General features: G+C 30.4%; 3 protein-coding genes across 4 annotated transcripts; 2 read left to right on the forward strand and 1 right to left on the reverse strand.

Moving 5' to 3' along the window:
* Positions 1 to 449: 449 nt before the first annotated feature.
* On the reverse strand, positions 450 to 3,871 carry LOC131842542 (small ribosomal subunit protein uS7m). The gene is made up of 4 exons (XM_059191113.1): positions 3,557 to 3,871; positions 3,186 to 3,380; positions 1,116 to 1,350; positions 450 to 830 (listed from the first exon to the last, which is right to left on the reverse strand). The coding sequence occupies exons 1-4, from the start codon at positions 3,610 to 3,612 to the stop codon at positions 612 to 614; spliced, it is 705 nt and encodes a 234-aa protein (XP_059047096.1). The 5' UTR covers positions 3,613 to 3,871; the 3' UTR covers positions 450 to 611.
* Positions 3,872 to 3,988: 117 nt separating this feature from the next.
* On the forward strand, positions 3,989 to 7,603 carry LOC131842570 (DNA-directed RNA polymerase I subunit RPA43). 2 transcript variants are annotated; one of them, XM_059191143.1, is made up of 4 exons: positions 3,989 to 4,292; positions 4,370 to 4,576; positions 4,898 to 5,050; positions 6,601 to 7,603. In XM_059191143.1, exons 1-4 carry the CDS (start codon positions 4,114 to 4,116, stop codon positions 6,983 to 6,985), a joined length of 924 nt encoding a protein of 307 aa, XP_059047126.1. In that variant the 5' UTR covers positions 3,989 to 4,113; the 3' UTR covers positions 6,986 to 7,603. The 2 variants fall into 2 exon arrangements, with proteins under 2 accessions (XP_059047126.1, XP_059047127.1); XM_059191144.1 differs by having other exon boundaries at positions 4,385 to 4,576; positions 6,601 to 7,601.
* Positions 7,604 to 9,374: 1,771 nt separating this feature from the next.
* On the forward strand, positions 9,375 to 14,672 carry LOC131842468 (dual specificity mitogen-activated protein kinase kinase 4-like). Its single transcript, XM_059190991.1, has 8 exons — positions 9,375 to 9,595; positions 9,678 to 9,873; positions 10,829 to 10,981; positions 11,894 to 12,038; positions 12,321 to 12,490; positions 13,058 to 13,187; positions 13,757 to 13,977; positions 14,360 to 14,672. The coding sequence occupies exons 1-8, from the start codon at positions 9,562 to 9,564 to the stop codon at positions 14,541 to 14,543; spliced, it is 1,233 nt and encodes a 410-aa protein (XP_059046974.1). The 5' UTR covers positions 9,375 to 9,561; the 3' UTR covers positions 14,544 to 14,672.
* The last annotated feature ends 4,447 nt before the right edge of the window (positions 14,673 to 19,119 follow it).

Below are 19,119 nucleotides of genomic sequence, written 5' to 3' on the forward strand. Positions count from 1 at the left end.
GTGTCATTTCAAAAATATTTAATATTTTATTTCAAAAATTTTACTGTGTATTCTCAAAACATGTATAATAAATATACCCAAAATTTTAAATAGATGGATTCACTAGTTTTTTTTTGTTTTTAATTCCCAAAAATGGCCTTTTTTAGGTTGTCACACTAGGTGTGCCCATTAATCGATATATGTACTATACGTTTCTTACTACTTACTTCTTCTTACTTATTTTACAACAAGGAATATAAAAATCTGTGTTGGAAATTTTAAGTGTACAGGTTTGATTCGCTCTCTAGTAGTTTTGTTATGTATCTAATATGAGTATTCGAAGTATTTTCCGTAGAGGTCAGAAGGTCATACACCTGACGGGGTACGACCTTCTGACGTGATAGGTACATACATACTATCCTTACACTGACAGATGAGATTTGGCATTCTTATATAAATGAATAACTCGGCATAATTTTAAATTACTATTATAATACACTCGACAATAGTAGCAACATAATATCAGTTAACTTTCTAATTACTTTAAATAAAACTAGCTATGCGTACATTTAATTGATTCTATAGGTCTATGTTATGTTATTTTGTTTTAACAATCAATGTATATTATACAACTACTGCCATCTATAATGTGCATATGCTCTGTTAGCCTCACACTGGCGATGTAAATCCTGCTTCCGCTTAACAACTTTCCCTGTGTTACTTGCTGCATCCAGCAGTTCCCTTGCAAATTGCTCTGGGAAATGGATAGTTCTGTCTTTTTCATTTGTTGCTTCCAGTAACCATTTTATTGCCAAAAATAGAGAGCGTTTTTCTGTAATAGGCCCTGGTACCTATAACACAAAAATGAAATATACTATTACACTTTTTGTAATACATTATTAATTTATTGCCATTTTATGATTAATGTTATTTGATATTTATTTATTGAATTTATTTGATACTATTGAAAAAAAATACATTTTATTTGATTGAATTACTTAATCAAAGTATGTCTGATTAAGTAATTCAATCAAATAAAATCTTGTCATAGCATTACATAATAGATTTGACTTTATTCTCTATTTTATCAACAAGTAAAATTTATAATATGATATTTCAAATTCATAAATACTAACCTGGTAAGTAATACCACCTCTCTTTATTGGTAACAATTGTAACAATGGTTTTGAGTTATCTATGGCTCTATGCAACACTGATTTGGGATCTAAAATTATATTAGCTTTCTGCTCTGGTGTACTCGCTAAATGGTACCGCTCTATTTGTTTTCTTTTAATATTTTCAAACGCTTTTTCAACAAGTTCTCTAGCCAATTTCTTTTTTCCCATTTCCATCACATGGTTGATCACTTTCCTGTAAAGTAACATTATAATTTATCACTAAGTACTAACTATCTTTCCCTTTGAACATTCTGTTCCATATTTATTGTGCAGTTTGGTTTTTCAACATTCATTCTAGCATGCAAGCCAGCAATAAGTCATTGTGAATTTGTGAATATTTCCTAAAAAAACCTTTCCAATTGAAAACTTATAAATTATATTATGAAGCCAAGAGTGAGTTGAGGAGGAAGGCCCTTGCCAACATTTTTTTTATATAAATAAAGCTAGAGCACCATAACTTTGAAGTTCATGTCAATTCTCACTCCTGTAGTTGTTGTAACATTGACTACCAATTGAGAGTTATGTCACAGTGTGTTAAATGGCCATTATTGTGCAGCTATGAATAAACTTGGAATATATCAATAAATGGATTCTGGAAAAAAAACAAAGGCTAACTTTTTTTTTTCCTTGCATGTCAGTATTTAATAAGTTTTCTGTTATAAAAATAGAAGAGAAAATATAATTTTAATAATTATTATAATTCAAATACAAGAAAGAAAGAAGTAAATATTTTATTATTCCTTGAACTTTTATTTTAAGTTATTTGATGATAACTTTAAATTTTAGATTTGATTAGAAACTCTAATGAGTGTGATTCTACTCTCTAGTGATTTTTCTGAGTTTTGCTTGATCTTCCTTTTTTTAGAGTTTCTAATAATATACAGTGATTAAATCAAGTTCATATTTAACACTAGATTTTTTTTATTACTAATGGTATTGCCCTGACAGTCAAGTGTTAATATAGTCAGTGCTCCCTAGATGGAGTTGTAGAAAAATTAATGGCACTATTAAGTTGTTTTTGCCTTTATGACCTAAATTTTTCCATGAAGTAAGTAGAACACCAGTTAACTTAACTTGTTAAACTGTAAAAATGTAAAAGTACAAAAATTGTTTATTTGTGTCTCCTCCTCACTACCACTTACCCTTGGAAACACAACTGATTTTCAATATCTTAAGTGTTATATCACAACTATCATTTTAGAAGTTTTTGGGTGAGAGAAAATGATTCTCAAAATTAGGCTCTTGCTCACCAACTATTCTCTATATTAGAACCTCTCATGCATTATTTATGTAATTTAAAAATATTTTCTATTCCAAACTTTTTTCATTTGCTAAATTTCTGTTCCAGCCAACCTTTTAGTAGATAAATAAATGGTATTGGTTTACCTAACGACTATTTTTTTATATTTTTCAATATACTTAAAATAAATTCAATTGTGTTGGTGCAAAGATACTTTTGTCTTAAAATGTAAGCAAAGTAAGCATATGATTAACATCTCTTAATTTCATGTACCATCTATGAACTTTTTAAAATACTTATCAGATATCATCAAATTAGAAAATATTAATACCTATCAATTACTCGTAACAAAACCATTACTACACAAAATTTGACGCAGGTAATCAATATTTATGTTGAATATTGAATAGTGGTATACACAACCAGGGAGAATACTGTTCTGTGTAAAACCTCAATAAATATGTTTGTTTTATTTGACAGCTTTAGAGGTGGGTTTGATTCCTCTCACAGTACAAACATTTGTATTCATGAGTATCCTGCTCATGATTACATGTTTATATTGGTTTGAATGTTTTCTATGAACATTACTTATATATTTAATAAAAATGTATATAAGTATTTGTTTCTGTTGTTTACTTAGTTCACATTTGTGTAATGTTTTGCTTAGTTTGGGACCAGACAGTGCTGTATGAGTTGTACAGGGTTGTTATTATTATTAGTACTTCTATCTAAACATTTTACATGATCAGATGAACAATGAATGAATAACGACAATTAATTTTTCATACTGGACAAGAGGATCATGGTATACTGAAGATGTTTCGTAAGCCGCTGGTGGTCTCACAGGCACTACCGCTAGCTTTGATAGCTCAGAGTTTTCTATTAATTTAGCTTGATCTTCCTTCCTAAACACAGGATTTTGAAAGTAATCAGGAAAGCTTGTAGGTCTTCCTAAGTAACGTTTTTGTAACTCTGTCCATGGTCTGAAAAGGAAGTTTAAAATTACAGTTACCAATAAACAAGGTATCAAATAAATACATACACAGACGCCTATGATTATTAATAGTTGCTTAATGTCACTTCACTTTATTTCATACAATATACAACAATATAATATACTAAAGGTTAGAAAAATACAATAAGATTTAAAAAAAGTCACCTTATAATATACAATGGATATTTTATGATAGGTAAATAATTAATTACATTACTCATTTTCAATGTGCATACATTAATCTGCAAAATTAAACTTGAATTAAACAGAATTTCTAAAAATCTCAGCAAATTATAACCTAATTTCCTTCGAAATTAACAAACTAAGAGCACATCACAGAGTACTTCTATCTGCTAACAGCCATAGTGATTACTTGCTCAGAAAGTCGTCGTATCATTACTATAGCTCATTTAAGCGCCTAAAAATGAATATTCACAACTAGATGACTAAATTATATTTGACTTTTTACCAAAGGAAAATACAAAATCAATAGATACTCCAAATAGATTTTTACTATTTCATCAACGTATAAATACCAGTAATATTTTAGGTTACTGATGTCATAACTGTCAAATATCAAAGTCAGTCAGGCTTAGATATGTCTCAGTGACCATTGATCAGATTTTATTCTGTCATTTATTTAACTTGTTTGTTTAATTTAATTTTGGCCTTAAGATTTCTAATGTATTCTATTTTTAATAAAATTTGTAAATGCTTTAAAGATGTCCACGATTATTAAATTTGATCTTAAAGAATTACGGAAACTGGGAAACGATAAAAACTCATGTGTTATTGAAAAAAAAGTTACTCAGAATCTAGCACTGCAGCCGTGGTGTCTTGGAAATTTAAAAGAATCTATTAAAAATTTGCTAGATTACAAAATTGGAAAATACGATAAAGAGTATGTAATTGGCAGTTGTATAATTATCTTATGTATTTTCTTTGTAATTTTAATGGCTATTGCCATAAATTATTAAGTTATATTTATTTCAGGTTTAATGGAATTTTATTAAGTTATAAAAATTTAAAGATTCTACAAAATGTTGGTTCAATAAGAAATGACAATGCGGATATTCATTTCCAAGTTCAAGCTGACTATTTTATTTTTCGGCCTCATGTTGGAGCTACTTTAAAAGGAATTGTTAATAAAAAGAGTCCCACTCACTTAGGAATACTTGTACACAGGTAATAACAATAATCCATTCTATTTTGCAATATTATTAGCTGTGTAATGATTGATTGATGTTGTATAAACTTTCAACTTTATAAAATCAACCTAACAAACCTGTAAATACTATTATTATACTATTATACCTTAATATGGATAATTAATTGGTCATCTTTTTAATATCCAGGTAGAGTGATAGTTCAATTATGCTAAATACTGGATGCATTTGAAAAAAACTTAGTAGTTACATCTTAGATTGTTTCATAGCATACTAATGCACTACTAGCACACATGGGTAACAGCTAGCAATATAATAAATTAATATAATATTATTACAGAGTATTCAATGTTGTTATACCCAGACCAACAGAAGAACCTGGAAATAAGTGGATAGGAGAGTCTGTTCAGGAGGGTCAACAGATCATATTCCGAGTAGTAGTATTAGATCTATATGGAGCACTGCCTTACATTAGAGGAGAATTGGATGAAGGGTAATATTATATAAGGCATAATTTTTCATTTAAGTCTATTTTTAAAACTACAATTAGATGTTTTAGGCACTAGACTATTGTTACAAATATAAAGTTTTTTTTTAAATCTATTCTATTCAGAAAACACTCAGACAATACAAATAATCATACTTATGACTACAAATGTTTGCATCATGAGAGTACAGTCAACCCTCCTATAACGCGGTGAGTGCATACCGCGTTGTATGGAAACCGCGCTATAAGAAACTCGGATTTAACCGTACAAACCAAGCTAATTCGTAGCGCGTTCTATGGAAACCGTCTACCGCGTTGTATGGAAACCGCGCTACAAGAGACTCAGAATAAGTACAAATCACATCATTCGTACCGCGTTATATGGAGACCAATAAATACAAAAGACAAGATAAATTATAAATTATTTTTATTGAATTGAAGAGTATGAACTCTTCAATTCAATAAAAATAAGGAAATGATGAAAAAAATGAAACAAAAACTAAACTAAAAAACTGTTTTCCAACAAAAACAAAAGAAAGACTTTTGTAAAATGATGTAATCTTTCAACACTCATCCTCACTGTCAGATATGAGTCGCCTAACTCGCCTTCTTTTAATGGGCAAAATGTCTTCCTCACTTGGTTGATCTTCACATTGGTTTTAAGCGGCTAAGACATAAGCAGAACGTAGTTTTTCTATAGTTCACGCGACAATGTAGTCAAAAGATCACATATATATCTTTCATGTTACAGTTTCGTTAGACACACACACGCATGGCACGCTGTCGATGCGAAACTATTTAGTTAATAGAAGTGGAAGATAGCGCATGAGGAGCCCCACTCGTGAACCACGCTGATATAAACATATCCAGTTAAAACCATTCATTGGGTGCACGGAAAGAACTGATGGGACGTTGTTGAACGGAAACCGCGCTGTAAGAGTACCGCGTTATAGGAGGGCTGTCGCAATTTCAGCTCCGCGTTATATGGAAACCGCGTTCTGAGAGTACCGCGTTATAGGAGGGTTGACTGTAATCAAATTTGTGACCGTTGGAAGTAAAATGGTGTTCTAAACCACTGAGGATATATATAATTGTTATATATATACATAACTATATATAAATATATAGGGTGGTAAACCATAAAATGTTAATAAATGAAAATTGTAATTAATTTTAATGGAGATATATAAAATTAACAAAGGCATGGACCACTGTCAGTGGATTGTCAATTCAATATGCAGTTTTGCACTAATCATTTTGTTATTTCTAAAGACAATATCTAAATAAGTTAATAAGCTTTATATACTTATATTATGCAAATATAAAATAAAATATGAAACTTGTAATATTGAAATTTATAACTATTTAACAAAATAGACTTTGTAAAAACTCGTCGGTGTAGGTAGTATCTTTTTGAGCCAGCTATTTTAGCTGCCAAGCAGTATTTTTTCTAAACGTATGTTTCCATTGAATGGCAGTGAAAGTTTGGGATATGACACCTTAGGTCTCTAGAATGTCCATTCTTGGCTTGTGTACCATTCCAATGTTTGTTTCAGGTCAATACAGTTTGAACCTGATGGTGATGATGAAGATTATGAATCAAAGCCAGCTCAGGGAATAAATGTGACGCATGTCAACTTTGATAAAACTAAACCTTACCATCAGAGGCAAATTGGTGATGGATTACCAGAGACTTCTAAAAATATTCAAAACAATGGTATTAAAAGCAAACAAAAACCAAAAATTAACTCCCTTTCTCCAGAAAAATACACAGACCAGACAAATAACAAGTCTAATCCAAAAAAATCAAAAAAAGTTGACAGTGACACGAGTACCTCAGAGAAAAGTAAGACTAAAAGACAAAGTAAAATATTAGACTCAGATATAAAACAGCCTGAATCAAGCTCAAAACAGCCGAAAAAACACAAAAGAGATATTTGATTATTAGTTCATTATATTTTTATTAAAAAAAAATATTTTTTTTCAATATACAACAATAAGTATACAATTATTGTTTTTATTCTTAGTAGGGTTACTATGTTTTGTACTAACTAATGTAAGCTTAGTATGAAAATTAATATGAGTTTGAATCCATAGGTGGTAGAATGTAGCTTGCATTACTCCAATGGTAGAAACTTATAGACCAAGTTTGCTGTATGTGATTTGTTCAGTATGTGGCAAGGTTCTTTTCTCTCAAAAATGGTCCAAGCTAATAGTGTAAAAAGTAAACACATGGATAAATATCACAGGCTACTTAGACCACTATGTTATCAAGATAATTCCAACACAAAATGCAGTATAATTCTTAAAATGTCGAAAATAAAAAATCCTGAAATTAATTAAATAGAGATGTCTGTAATAATTGAAGCCCATTGTTGCGGCATTCAATCCTCTTGCTACCCATAATCACATATGGACCCTAGAAAGAAGTAATTCCATCAAAAACATAAATGTAAAATAATAGCCGAGTTAAATATTATGATATATGCCTTGATTGTTGACTTCTATGACAATAGAGGTGAGATCTAAATGGGTGCCAAGTTCAATGGTCTGTCCTGAAATGTAGTTATAACAATATAAAATATCATTTCTTCTTATAACTTAGGATAAGGTAAGGTCTGACTTCAGTTTTCTTGGTTCTTCATCCTACCAGACTCATTGAAACCGTATATTGAGTAACAACGGTGTATACAATTTCGTATCAAATTATAGTACAGGTAACAAAAGCAATAGGTGAAAAAATAGAGCTTAAAATAACGAATTTGATATGCAATTGTATACACCGTTGTTACCCAATATACGGTTTCAATGAGTCTGGTAGGATAAGGAACCAAGAAAACTGTCTGGCAATTTAGGAAACTCAGTTTGAGAGAACTGTCAATAATATATATAAAGTTCAGCTTTATTAAAATGACGTAAGTTTATTTCTAAAATAGTATAGTTTAGGGGGGTCCGGCGGGGGTTGGAACCACATTAAGGGTCTGGCAACGAGCAGAGCAAGTTATAATACTGTTACGAGCAATATGTGAAAAAATGGAGCATCTTAAAATAACGAATTTGATATGAAATTGTATACACCGTTGTTACCCAATATACGGTTTCAATGAGTCTGGTAGGATAAGGAACCAAGAAAACTGTCTGGCAAATTAGGAAACTCAGTTTGAGAGAACTCTCTATAATATATATAAATTTCAGCTTTATTAAAATGACGTAAGTTTATTTCTAAAATAGTATAGTTTAGGGGGGTCCGGCGGGGGTTGGAACCACACTAAGGGTCTGGAAACGAGCAGAGCAAGTTATAATACTGTTACGAGCAATATGTGAAAAAATGGAGCATCTTAAAATAACGAATTTGATATGAAATTGTATACACCATTGTTACCCAATATACGGTTTCAATGAGTCTGGTAGGATAAGGAACCAAGAAAACTGTCTGGCAATTTAGGAAACTCAGTTTAATAGTTCTCTCAATAATATATATAAAGTTTAGCTTTATTAAAATGACGTAAGTTTATTTCTAAAATAGTATAGTTTAGGGGGGTCCGGCGGGGGGTTGGAACCACACTAAGTGTCTGGCAATGAGCAGCGCAAGTTATGATAATGCTACGAACAATATATGAAAATATAGAGTTTCTTAAAATAACGAATTTGATATGATTTTTTTTTACACCTTTGTTATCTGGTACCTGCCAAAGGAACCACGATCCAGGTTTCATGTTTGGGGATCGTTCTTACCTGTGTTGGGGACACACATACAAGAACTTTCACGTTTACTAAAATGACGTATGTCTGGCAGTCGTGGGCTCTTGGGCTATTAGGAAGAACTAGAAGAATAGACCAGAAACTGTAAATGTAGGGTAAAAAAAATTTGTGCACCGAATATGCCCCATTTTATTACTCAAGCTATACATTCGATGTGAAATTCTAGATTACGAGAAGTAGAAATAAACTATTCACCAAAATCAACAAATGTGGGAGATCCACCTTTATTGAACTTATAAAATATTTAATACATTTTCGGAATATTTCGAACAATTTATAATTAATAATTCACAACTACAGACATAAATATAAAAATAATAAAATTATTTTCAAAAATATTCATACAACACACTCAGAAATTTATAATGAACGCTTATAAATTGTTTATTAATAAATTAATTCTGCATTTTGTCCAATTTCAGTACTATTTCATCGAAAACTATATTTTCTTACAAACGCACTAACTAAACTTTATCACATCTAAATACGACGCTATCCAAAGCCATACAATCACTATCACAGCACAGAAAAATATTAGTTAAAAAAAATATTATGTCAAACAGTTGCTTTCGTCGTATGTTGTAGCTATTTCTTTCCTTGCGATAAAATGCATAAATATAATAATACATTTTTATCCCTTATTATGAAAACGTGACCGATTTTATACTTAATTACTTCAGATGGATAATTGGGAAATCATTACTTACACCAAAGAATAGTGAAAACGATTTTACTCTGTATTATCTAGACAAAAAATGTCGAAGAATGGCGAAGTGACATCAAATCAAGGTAAAAAAACTCTAATTCCTTTTATCAGATTCTGTTTAAATGTTGTTTACCAAGTTACCTTAACCATGATTTTCTATTTCAGGCCCCAGTAGACCTATCATGCCAAAACCAGATTTGAATTTATTCAATTCGGAAAAACGTAAAGTACTCGAGCTGCCTTTCGGAAGCTCATCGGGCGATGGAGCCGCTTTTATGCCATTTCCTGCAAATACTTCTACGGCACCGAGACCCAGAGTGCCATCACGTACTATAAGAGATGTTCTACCCGATAATACTAGGTTAGTTTTTTAATTTTATTTACTTGCAATAACAATACTAATAACTTGAGTACAGCTATTCTGCGAAACCACTTTGCAGTTTTTTGGCTTCTGATTCAATCATTTATAAGTAGTTTTTGTAATCCAATAAGCTATTTTATATATAGGTAATTATGGTAAAACCTAACCTATATGTGGATGTCTTAACAGCATACATTTATGTGTGCAAACATTTAATGATAATCACATCATATTCTAGATTTAGTCATTATGCCAATAGTGCAGTCATTCATAAGATACTACACAGTAGAAAGTGATAAGTACATTGTATGTGGTGAATTTGAAATACCAAACAGATATGTCATATTATGTATTTATATTATAATTTTATGATATAATAAATCTCTATGAAGTAAGTTATGGTATCCTATTTTATAGGCAGTATTAAGGACTAGAACACTTATGATATGTCAAATCTACTGTTTTATGATTTGCTTTTAGATTTTGTTTTAAAGAATATTATTATTCTCTATTTGTTATGGGTAGGACACATTTTTATGTCTAAATATCAGATTTAGGCTGATAAATGTGTAATTTATAAATCTGACATATAAACACTGCCATTGTTTAATAACAGATGTATATCTTAAGATAATGACTATAAGAGATCTCTCAAGTCAAATAGTATTGCTTCAAGTTGACAAGTATATTACTACTCATTGTCCTAAATTCTAAGCTTCTATATTTTTTATGCTTTGAATGAATTACAGTTTAATGCAGCAAAATATTTCATTGTTTCTGATTTCCCACTCATTCCACTTTCTTTCTTTGCTGTCCAGGCTGTTAGTTTATGGAACTCACTCCTCTTTTGCAATTCAGAGCATTTGTATCTTATCATGGAATTTATAATTTTCTGTATGTGGTGCAATAATGAGTAGTAATCTGTAAATATTATATGTGACAAGTTTGTTTACAGGGACAGAAATAGAATTTATCCATCCATGCAATCATCAGGTAAACTTCAACTTTCTGCAACAGAAATATATGATTTTACAGCTGATGATCTGCAGGATTTGGGTGAAATTGGACGAGGTGGATTTGGAGCAGTCAACAAAATGGTCCACCGAAAGTAAGTTTATCATTTTCTAATTAATAGTATCTGTTTGAATAGTATACAAAATTAATTATAGGTATACAACTGATGTACACCATATAAAATGCACCACTTATGTTACAATATATAAATATATAAAAACTTTCAAAAACCTTTCTTAGCAGATGCTAGCTTATATTACAAAACAAACTTGGTTCAACTTTATAGAATAAAAAAATATTTCTAGGCTGTGTATTGATTGTGAGTCAACACAATGTTTTTTTTTTATAAATAAAGTAGACCCGTGGTAATCGGCCCCCCTTGTAATCGGATATGGTCTATTATTTATTATTGAATATGTTTTTTTTTTACAATCTTGGCTAATGCATGAATGAACAAGTTTGAACTTGTATGTGTCACCACTGTTGTACTCGACGCGTAGGGTTTTGATTATGATTGCTTAGTTAAATTGGACTATTTGCATGTGATGAAGATAGCGGTGCAGTATTTACTATGTGTTCATTATTTACTGTTTATTAATTGTGTATTACCTATCAGTTCAGAAGCGAAAGCACAAAATACTTACAATTCAAGAAAAATGTGATATTTTAGACGGCCTAATTCGTAACGAATCTTTTAGTAGTTGACATACATAATGAAATAAGATTTGTACTTCAGAATGCATATACATACATATATAACATAGAATCTTATCACTGGACCTGCAATTTGTCGGATGACCAGGTACTCTTTTGTAAAAAATTCCGGACTATAGGGGACTCCTCAGGCCCCCTTTATAATCCGACAAATTCGATTGTCTGACACTGCCCTGCAAAACAATTGTCGGATAACAGCGGGTCCACTGTACAAATAATTGAACACAAGTATTGCCATTATAATGGCTTTATAATTATGTAAATTTTTGCATTCTCTACTCCTTCTTTTCAGAACTAATCGTGTTATGGCTGTAAAACGTATACGATCAACTGTGGATGAAAAAGAGCAAAAACAGTTATTAATGGACTTAGAAGTAGTAATGAAAAGCAATGAATGCCCATATATTGTTGAATTTTATGGAGCATTGTTTAAGGAGGCAAGTATTCTAATTTTATTATTTCTTTAGAATACTAAAAATACATAAAATTGTCATATTTTACACAAATATTTATTCTAATGCAATTAGAATAAATATTTGCTTATACACTGAATTAGATTTCTATTAAGTAAAGATCTCAAATAGAGATAATATCAATAAAACATGTGGCATGATATGTCATTTAACTAAAATTATAAAGGCTGTGTATATATTTGTATTTGTAATACTGTCACAAATTTAATAATTTATAAAATAATTATGATACTTAATTTCTTTAAGGGTGATTGCTGGATATGTATGGAACTTATGGATACATCATTAGACAAATTTTATAAATTCATATGTGAAAGAATGCAGAAACGGATACCTGAAAATATTATAGCTAAAATTACACTTGCGACAGTCAAAGCTTTAAATTATTTGAAAGAAAAACTAAAAATAATACATAGGTATGTTTTTATCTAATTTATTGTTGTTTGGTTGCAAATTTAAAACTACTGTTATTTTTAATAATGATAAACATTTATACAGCTTAGTGGCATATTTATTTTACATTGTATTAGCATAATACAATGTGGAAAAATATAAAATAAAATTGAAAGTAATTTTGCACTATAAGTTTAATTGGCCTCCACTCAGCTGGTGTTGCAAGTTTGCACTGATTTTGAGTGGAGTTTCATGTTTTTATTAAATTTATTTTAATTATAATAAAGATTAATAAAACTAAATGTAATACATTTATAAGTTAATTAGATTAATTGGGAAGCATCTACCTACAATCAATATATGAAAAATGTATAGTCATGTATGATAAAATTTAAGAAGTGTGTTAAATAGAATTTTTAACTATATTATAATACAACTTGAATATAAACTATACGAACGTATAAATATACGTATATTTGATATTTGTATATGTACTTGACTCACCTGCCTCATTTAGGACTTTTGTACTTGAGCCAAATGATGTTTAAAAGACGAAATGAATTATTCAATTATTTCCTTTTTATTTTTAGGGATGTAAAGCCATCAAATATACTTTTAGACAGAAGGGGCAATATAAAATTATGTGATTTTGGTATATCTGGCAAATTGGTAGATTCTATAGCCCGTACACGCGACGCTGGATGTAGACCATACATGGCAGTAAGTAAAAATTGTTCTTAATAATACAATCACTTTATTTTAAATCACCAATCAATTGTTTTCAGGTTCGCTTCTTTATCTTTATGGAATATAAAAGCAATGCAATTTAGCAGAGTTTATTTTCGAGTGAAAAGATATCTTTATCATTTCACTCGAAAATGAACTTTGAAATCAGATTTATAGGATATGAAATGTTTAAAATATTTATATAAACAAAGTTTTAGTCTGTAAAAGATTTAGTAAAGTGTGGTCTAAATTCATTCAAATTATTTAAAATGACAAATAAAATTAGACGTTTGTGTAAAACGTGATTATAGTGATTTGTGATCACCACAACATATATTTTATTATCAAAATTCCTTCGAACCCTTACAAATTACTTTACAAATTTATAAATAACTTGCAGACCTGAACTATAAACATTGAATTCACATGGTATAATGATGAACATTTAGAATTTATGTAAAATGTATAATAATTAGCTAATCGGTCCATCCGTTCACGCGTCTTGCCCTGACTAAGGGAAATAGGGATTCATTGTATATATAGATATGTGTCATAAATTTCAGCCAGAACGTATTGATCCGGGACGAGCGCGAGGCTACGACGTTCGATCGGACGTGTGGTCTTTGGGAATAACTCTAATGGAGGTAGCGACAGGCGCATTCCCTTATCCGCGCTGGGGTTCTGTCTTCGAACAACTTCAGCAAGTCGTGCAGGGCGACCCACCGCGCCTCACAAATAATAACAACACCTTCTCGAATAACTTTGTTGAGTTTGTTAATACTTGGTAAGATGAGGAATCATTTTTCTTTTGCTTCAATTTATTAAATATATATAATTTACAATAGGCTACATTCCATTTTCATACCCTTACAAGTTGGTACAGTAGATTCAAATGTTCCATGTGTATAAATTCTAGATGTACAGAATATTTTTATTATTATTATTACTATTTTTATTCTCTATGTTTGAGGAATTCTTAATGACAAGGATGGGTGGGTGTCTTAATGACAAAATAGTGCATTAACATATTAAAATTAAGTTAATTAATGAGTTTGTTCAGAATGAATTTTCTGAAAATAAAGTCCCTTCACTTTTTCAAATACTGCTCTCAGTGTCATATATACCCTTACATGACTAGATTACATATGTGAAATTACTTGTTACAGTCTCATTAAAGAAGAAACTCAACGTCCTAAATACAACAGACTATTGGAAAGTCCATTTATAAAAGGTATTGATCAAAGCAGAGTTGACGTTGCAGCATATGTGTGTGAAGTACTTGACGCAATGGAACGCAACGGTGTTAGTCCATTCACCACAGACCAACCTGCACAGGCATGGGTTGATTAATTATTACTTTTGTAAATTGTAATTGCACCCGGCTTCTTTGTACATTGTTGATTTAGTTAAGTCACATTTAAACACACTTGAAGGTTTAATATTAGAATGGTTCGTGTTTTAACGACCTCAGTATACACATATCCAACATGGATAGTCTGCTGGGTGTACGTAGATAGTGTCACATTCTGCTGTAGCAGCAATATAAGGACAATCCCATAGAATATTCTTAGGGCCACAATAGTGATTATGTGTATATGTACATACTAGATTTTACGCGTGACTTAGTAGTATAAATTAATTGGCCGGAAGAACGATGGGATTAGAAAGAGTGAAAACAAGATATTTGAGAATGAAAATATTATGCTGATCTCTCCGTTTTTCATAACATTGTCCATTTAAAATAATGCTTGTGTGAGAAAGAATAAGAGCCCACTTAACCATGTTGAACCCTCGCTATTTAAACAAAAGTTATATCAGCCGATTGTAGATCTTTACATTATTACATATATAAAAAATAGTCAGCTGGCTATACATGGTGTATTATAAGTCAGCTGATAGCACGAACATGTAAAAAATCTGTGAATTTCTCTCATTCTAAAATATATCAGGTGTTACTTTACGTATATATTTTCTCGGATAAATAAATTATCAACTGACTGAAAAACTACAGCCAGCTGACAATTTTATTTAATTAAAATAACCTATTAACTAACATTTAACAAATTTTAAAAGGAGAGGAAATCACAGATTATTTTATTTGTTCCTGCTACAGCCAGTTGACTATTTTTTTCTTTAGTATGTATTTCTTTAACTATATTTGCAATTTGAATCGGTACAAAAAAACAGTATTTTTAAATGTTGTGCTGCTCCTTTCCTCCTCTCTCCAGAAATCTCAGCTGCCTTTCATTAATCTTCATAACTAGGACGAAATAATTGACAAAATTGACTCTGCTTCGCGGAGTATATAGAGAGCAACATTTAATATTTTGTATTTGTAATTTTATGCCCACTTATTATAGCAATATAACTAACAGCATGAATATTTGTGTAATGAGTCGAAAAGACGCGATCCAAATGGCGGACTCATGTTCGAATTTGTAGCTGTGACAGAGATTGTATAGAACAGTAATGGCGGAATATATAAGCTCAGATATCATTAATTTCTGGAGTAGGTACCCTGATTAGCTCTTAAGCGAATAGAATAATAGATTCAGATAGGACTTAATAAATATGGTTAATGTCTGTTAACTCTACTGTAATTACGGTAAAATAGAGTTGCAGTATAAATAGTATTTCTATATGAAAAGATTGTAGCATATATGTTAGGACAAGTAGAACAATTCTTTAAAACATAATATTGAAGTTTGCAGTTGTAAAATGTTTTATACATGCATCGGTATTTAGTATGATTCTGTAAAATTTATAATTTATACCAGGTTCTCAATACATACACTGTAGTTGTTAAGTTATATATTACTTTAATAATTATATCTCTGGACTATTCACACTGCATCATCTAATTCCAGCCTAATTAGATCTTGTTTTATGAGAAGTGGTACGCATATCTAAAAAAAAATTAAGTATGTATATCTACTGGTTGACTAGACAACTGGTACATTTACTTAGATATATATTTTTTTAATTACTGACAATATACATTCAAGACCCACACCAATGAACCCTGCGAGGAATCGACCCCACGACGATCGGAAGTAAAGCGGTGTGCTATACTGCTAGACCACCGAGGCCGTCACACATGCCAGTTTATCGGGTATAAATTAGTTTCTATCAATCCAATGTTTTCTGTGACTTGATTTTCGAATACCTAATTAAAAACTAATCAGCTGTACTTTATCCCGCTTCTAAAACATCCACATAGACGCATTTGTCTCCAAAAATATCGTTTCCACTGGGATAAAACTAATGCGTGAAAAATAAAGTGCAAAAAGAAAAAAAATTGAGCATAAACTAAGTGTCCTAAGGATCTGGATGGCTAAGTTGTAGTGGTTTTCTATTTAAAAGATATTGAAATTGGCAGATTTTTAAGGAAAAATCAAATTTCCTAGTATTTATTGTAATTCTAGTCTGAATAAGTATGCTTCTATTTTATATGGGTATCATTGAAGCTATCGCCAATTTAATTAGTTTTGTTTCTTAAATACTAGATTTGTCACCAAAATGTGATGTGACCAAACAATATAAAATCAATTCCACAATAAATCACCTAAAATCATGGAGATAGAGTCTAGTAGCAAATAAATGTTTTTGTATATATTATAATAGGTTTGTCTTAATAAGTATTTAAGCAAACTAATTTCAAGAGATCACCAATAAATCATATGATGTCACTAGAAAATTTCATAGAGTTCCTACTACTTCAATAGAGATATGCCATGCCATATGGGGGAGCCAGGGATCTTAATTTCTACAGGTAATATATTTTAATAAAATTTCTAGCAGAATAGTAAATAAATCATTTAATTAAAGTAAGTAATCAATCTACTAAAATAATAATTATTGAATAATCAGCGCTGGTTTGGATTTAGAAGAGCGCCTCCTTTTTCTTTTCTGGCCGATAAGCACATTTTTTGCTTCTGGTTGGGGTTGGCCAACTTTAAGCATATGGCTAATCCGATAATATGTTTACAAATATATTTTTTGTAAAACGCAACAGGGCAACGAGCAGTTGCATTTCCATCGTTGAGGCCGGATTGGTCAATTTTTAAGAGCACGCCGATTTGTCTCCGCCCCTTTGAACGTTTTCATTAAAATTATAAATTGACGTATTAAATTGGTAACGAATACTATTATTTTAATAACTGAACGAAATAAAATGTAACTACTGTATTGGGACAAATAACAAATAAAAAGGAGTCGCAATCAGGGATCGATAATCGATTTATTTGGTGACAGACCTACCATTCTGAACACAAAACTATTATTTAAGTAATAAAACTGTAATTATAAGAACGAAGTTTATATTGCACTACAATTTTTTTTGGTAATCTATCTCTTATTTTACACATATAAAGATTAATTTGATCATTCATATCTGGGAACACATTTTGTTTATCTGAGAAATATTTCGTGGCGATAGATCTATTTATTAGGTGATACAACTTGATGACAAATATAAAGTTATAGCATAGGTAAATGCCCTAAATTGCTCCAAATGATGAAAGAAGCCATTGAATATGTCCGTGTCGCTTTATTATATATGTAAGATAGCCTGTATGTTATTTTGATTCATTTTGGTTCAGAATGATTAAAAATGTATTAGTTACCTTAACATGTTTTTTGTAATGTAGCATAATATCTAACAATAATTTACGCTTTATTTTATGTAGGTATAAATTTTTCATTTGATATAAATATTGAAATAATAAAAAAATTAATCTAATTTTTGTCCTAGACGGCTTGGAGAAATTTGTTTTCTTCGATATTTACTTATTATTTCAATTAAAAGCAACAACAATAGTTCGTTCTACGCTTTGTACAACGTCATCTAGCCCTGAACAAACTAAGTTACTTAATAAAATAAATTGGCTAAATAAGAACTAAAATAAAATTCAAACTTATGGTGTAATGTTTTCTAATTATGTTAAATGCTAAATTGTTACTATTATGACTTAATAACATCAGCTAACAGACATTCCACACGTCACAGCCAGCTGACATTTTTATTTATTCAAAATAAATAATGAAACTTATGAAGTAACATCTGACAAATTTTGTAATGAGAGAAAATCAGTTTTTTTTTTACATTTTCCTGCTATCGGCTGACGAATAATCAATCCACCATGCTAAAGCCACTTATTATTATTTCTTAAATTCAATATTTAGGGTTAAGTATTATTTAATACTAATTTAGATCAAGAGGAAATGACGGAATTAATTTTTTTATATGTTGCATGGGTGCTGCTTGTCAACCCACTCTCAGAAACAAAGTTGATACTAGGTTACAACTATCTTATTCATCTTAGAAGTTTTTGACCTGGAGAAAATAGTTTACTTGAACCTGTTGCCTGGCTCACAGGCCATTATATTTTTAGGAAACCTGCGGGACTAACAAAGTGATTTAGTGCAAGTATAAATAATAGTATCAAGTTATCATGTGTAATTATATATATGTGTACATGTTCTTTTGTATTCCATTAGTATCAATTTGTACAAAATGTACCTACACGTATTTTATGTTTTGCCTTTAACACTACTGTTTATGAGAGTCTAGTAAAAAAATGTAAACAATAAAACAATATAATATATTATTATTATACAGTTAAATGAATTCATAACAATAAAAGTGTGTAATAAATAATAGACCAGTGCTTTGTTACAGGTTTATTGCCAGATTGACTAGTCCAAGAAAAATAGTTTTACCCTCCATATAGTTTCAATATACCTTACATTACAAAAATATTGTTTCATCAGAAGAGCAAAAGTTTCTAGACTATTCCTACAGGATCCATATGTATTAAGAACCTGGCCATATCTTAAATAGTGATTTTTAAAAACATTATGAATGTGACTGACACTATTTTTCTTTGGCTGATTGAATATATTTTGTGTTATTAATACACGGATC

The sequence above is a fragment of the Achroia grisella genome, unplaced genomic scaffold, assembly GCF_030625045.1.
Source record: "Achroia grisella isolate CSIRO2021 unplaced genomic scaffold, CSIRO_AGI_Agris_v1 utg241, whole genome shotgun sequence".
NCBI classification, from domain to species: domain Eukaryota; kingdom Metazoa; phylum Arthropoda; class Insecta; order Lepidoptera; family Pyralidae; genus Achroia; species Achroia grisella.

Coding starts and splice junctions, on each gene's coding strand:
- LOC131842542 (XM_059191113.1), bottom strand. CDS start 3,612: ATGAGTAATGTAATTAATTATTTACCTATCATAAAATATCCATTGTAT. Junction 3,381..3,556: donor TATCCATTGTATATTATAAG/GTGACTTTTTTT, acceptor CTTCCTTTTCAG/ACCATGGACAGAGTTACAAA. Junction 1,351..3,185: donor TACCATGATCCTCTTGTCCA/GTATGAAAAATT, acceptor GTTACTTTACAG/GAAAGTGATCAACCATGTGA.
- LOC131842570 (XM_059191143.1), top strand. CDS start 4,114: ATGTCCACGATTATTAAATTTGATCTTAAAGAATTACGGAAACTGGGA. Junction 4,577..4,897: donor TTAGGAATACTTGTACACAG/GTAATAACAATA, acceptor ATATTATTACAG/AGTATTCAATGTTGTTATAC. Junction 5,051..6,600: donor AGAGGAGAATTGGATGAAGG/GTAATATTATAT, acceptor TGTTTGTTTCAG/GTCAATACAGTTTGAACCTG.
- LOC131842468 (XM_059190991.1), top strand. CDS start 9,562: ATGTCGAAGAATGGCGAAGTGACATCAAATCAAG. Junction 9,596..9,677: donor CGAAGTGACATCAAATCAAG/GTAAAAAAACTC, acceptor TTTCTATTTCAG/GCCCCAGTAGACCTATCATG. Junction 12,491..13,057: donor AAACTAAAAATAATACATAG/GTATGTTTTTAT, acceptor TTTTATTTTTAG/GGATGTAAAGCCATCAAATA.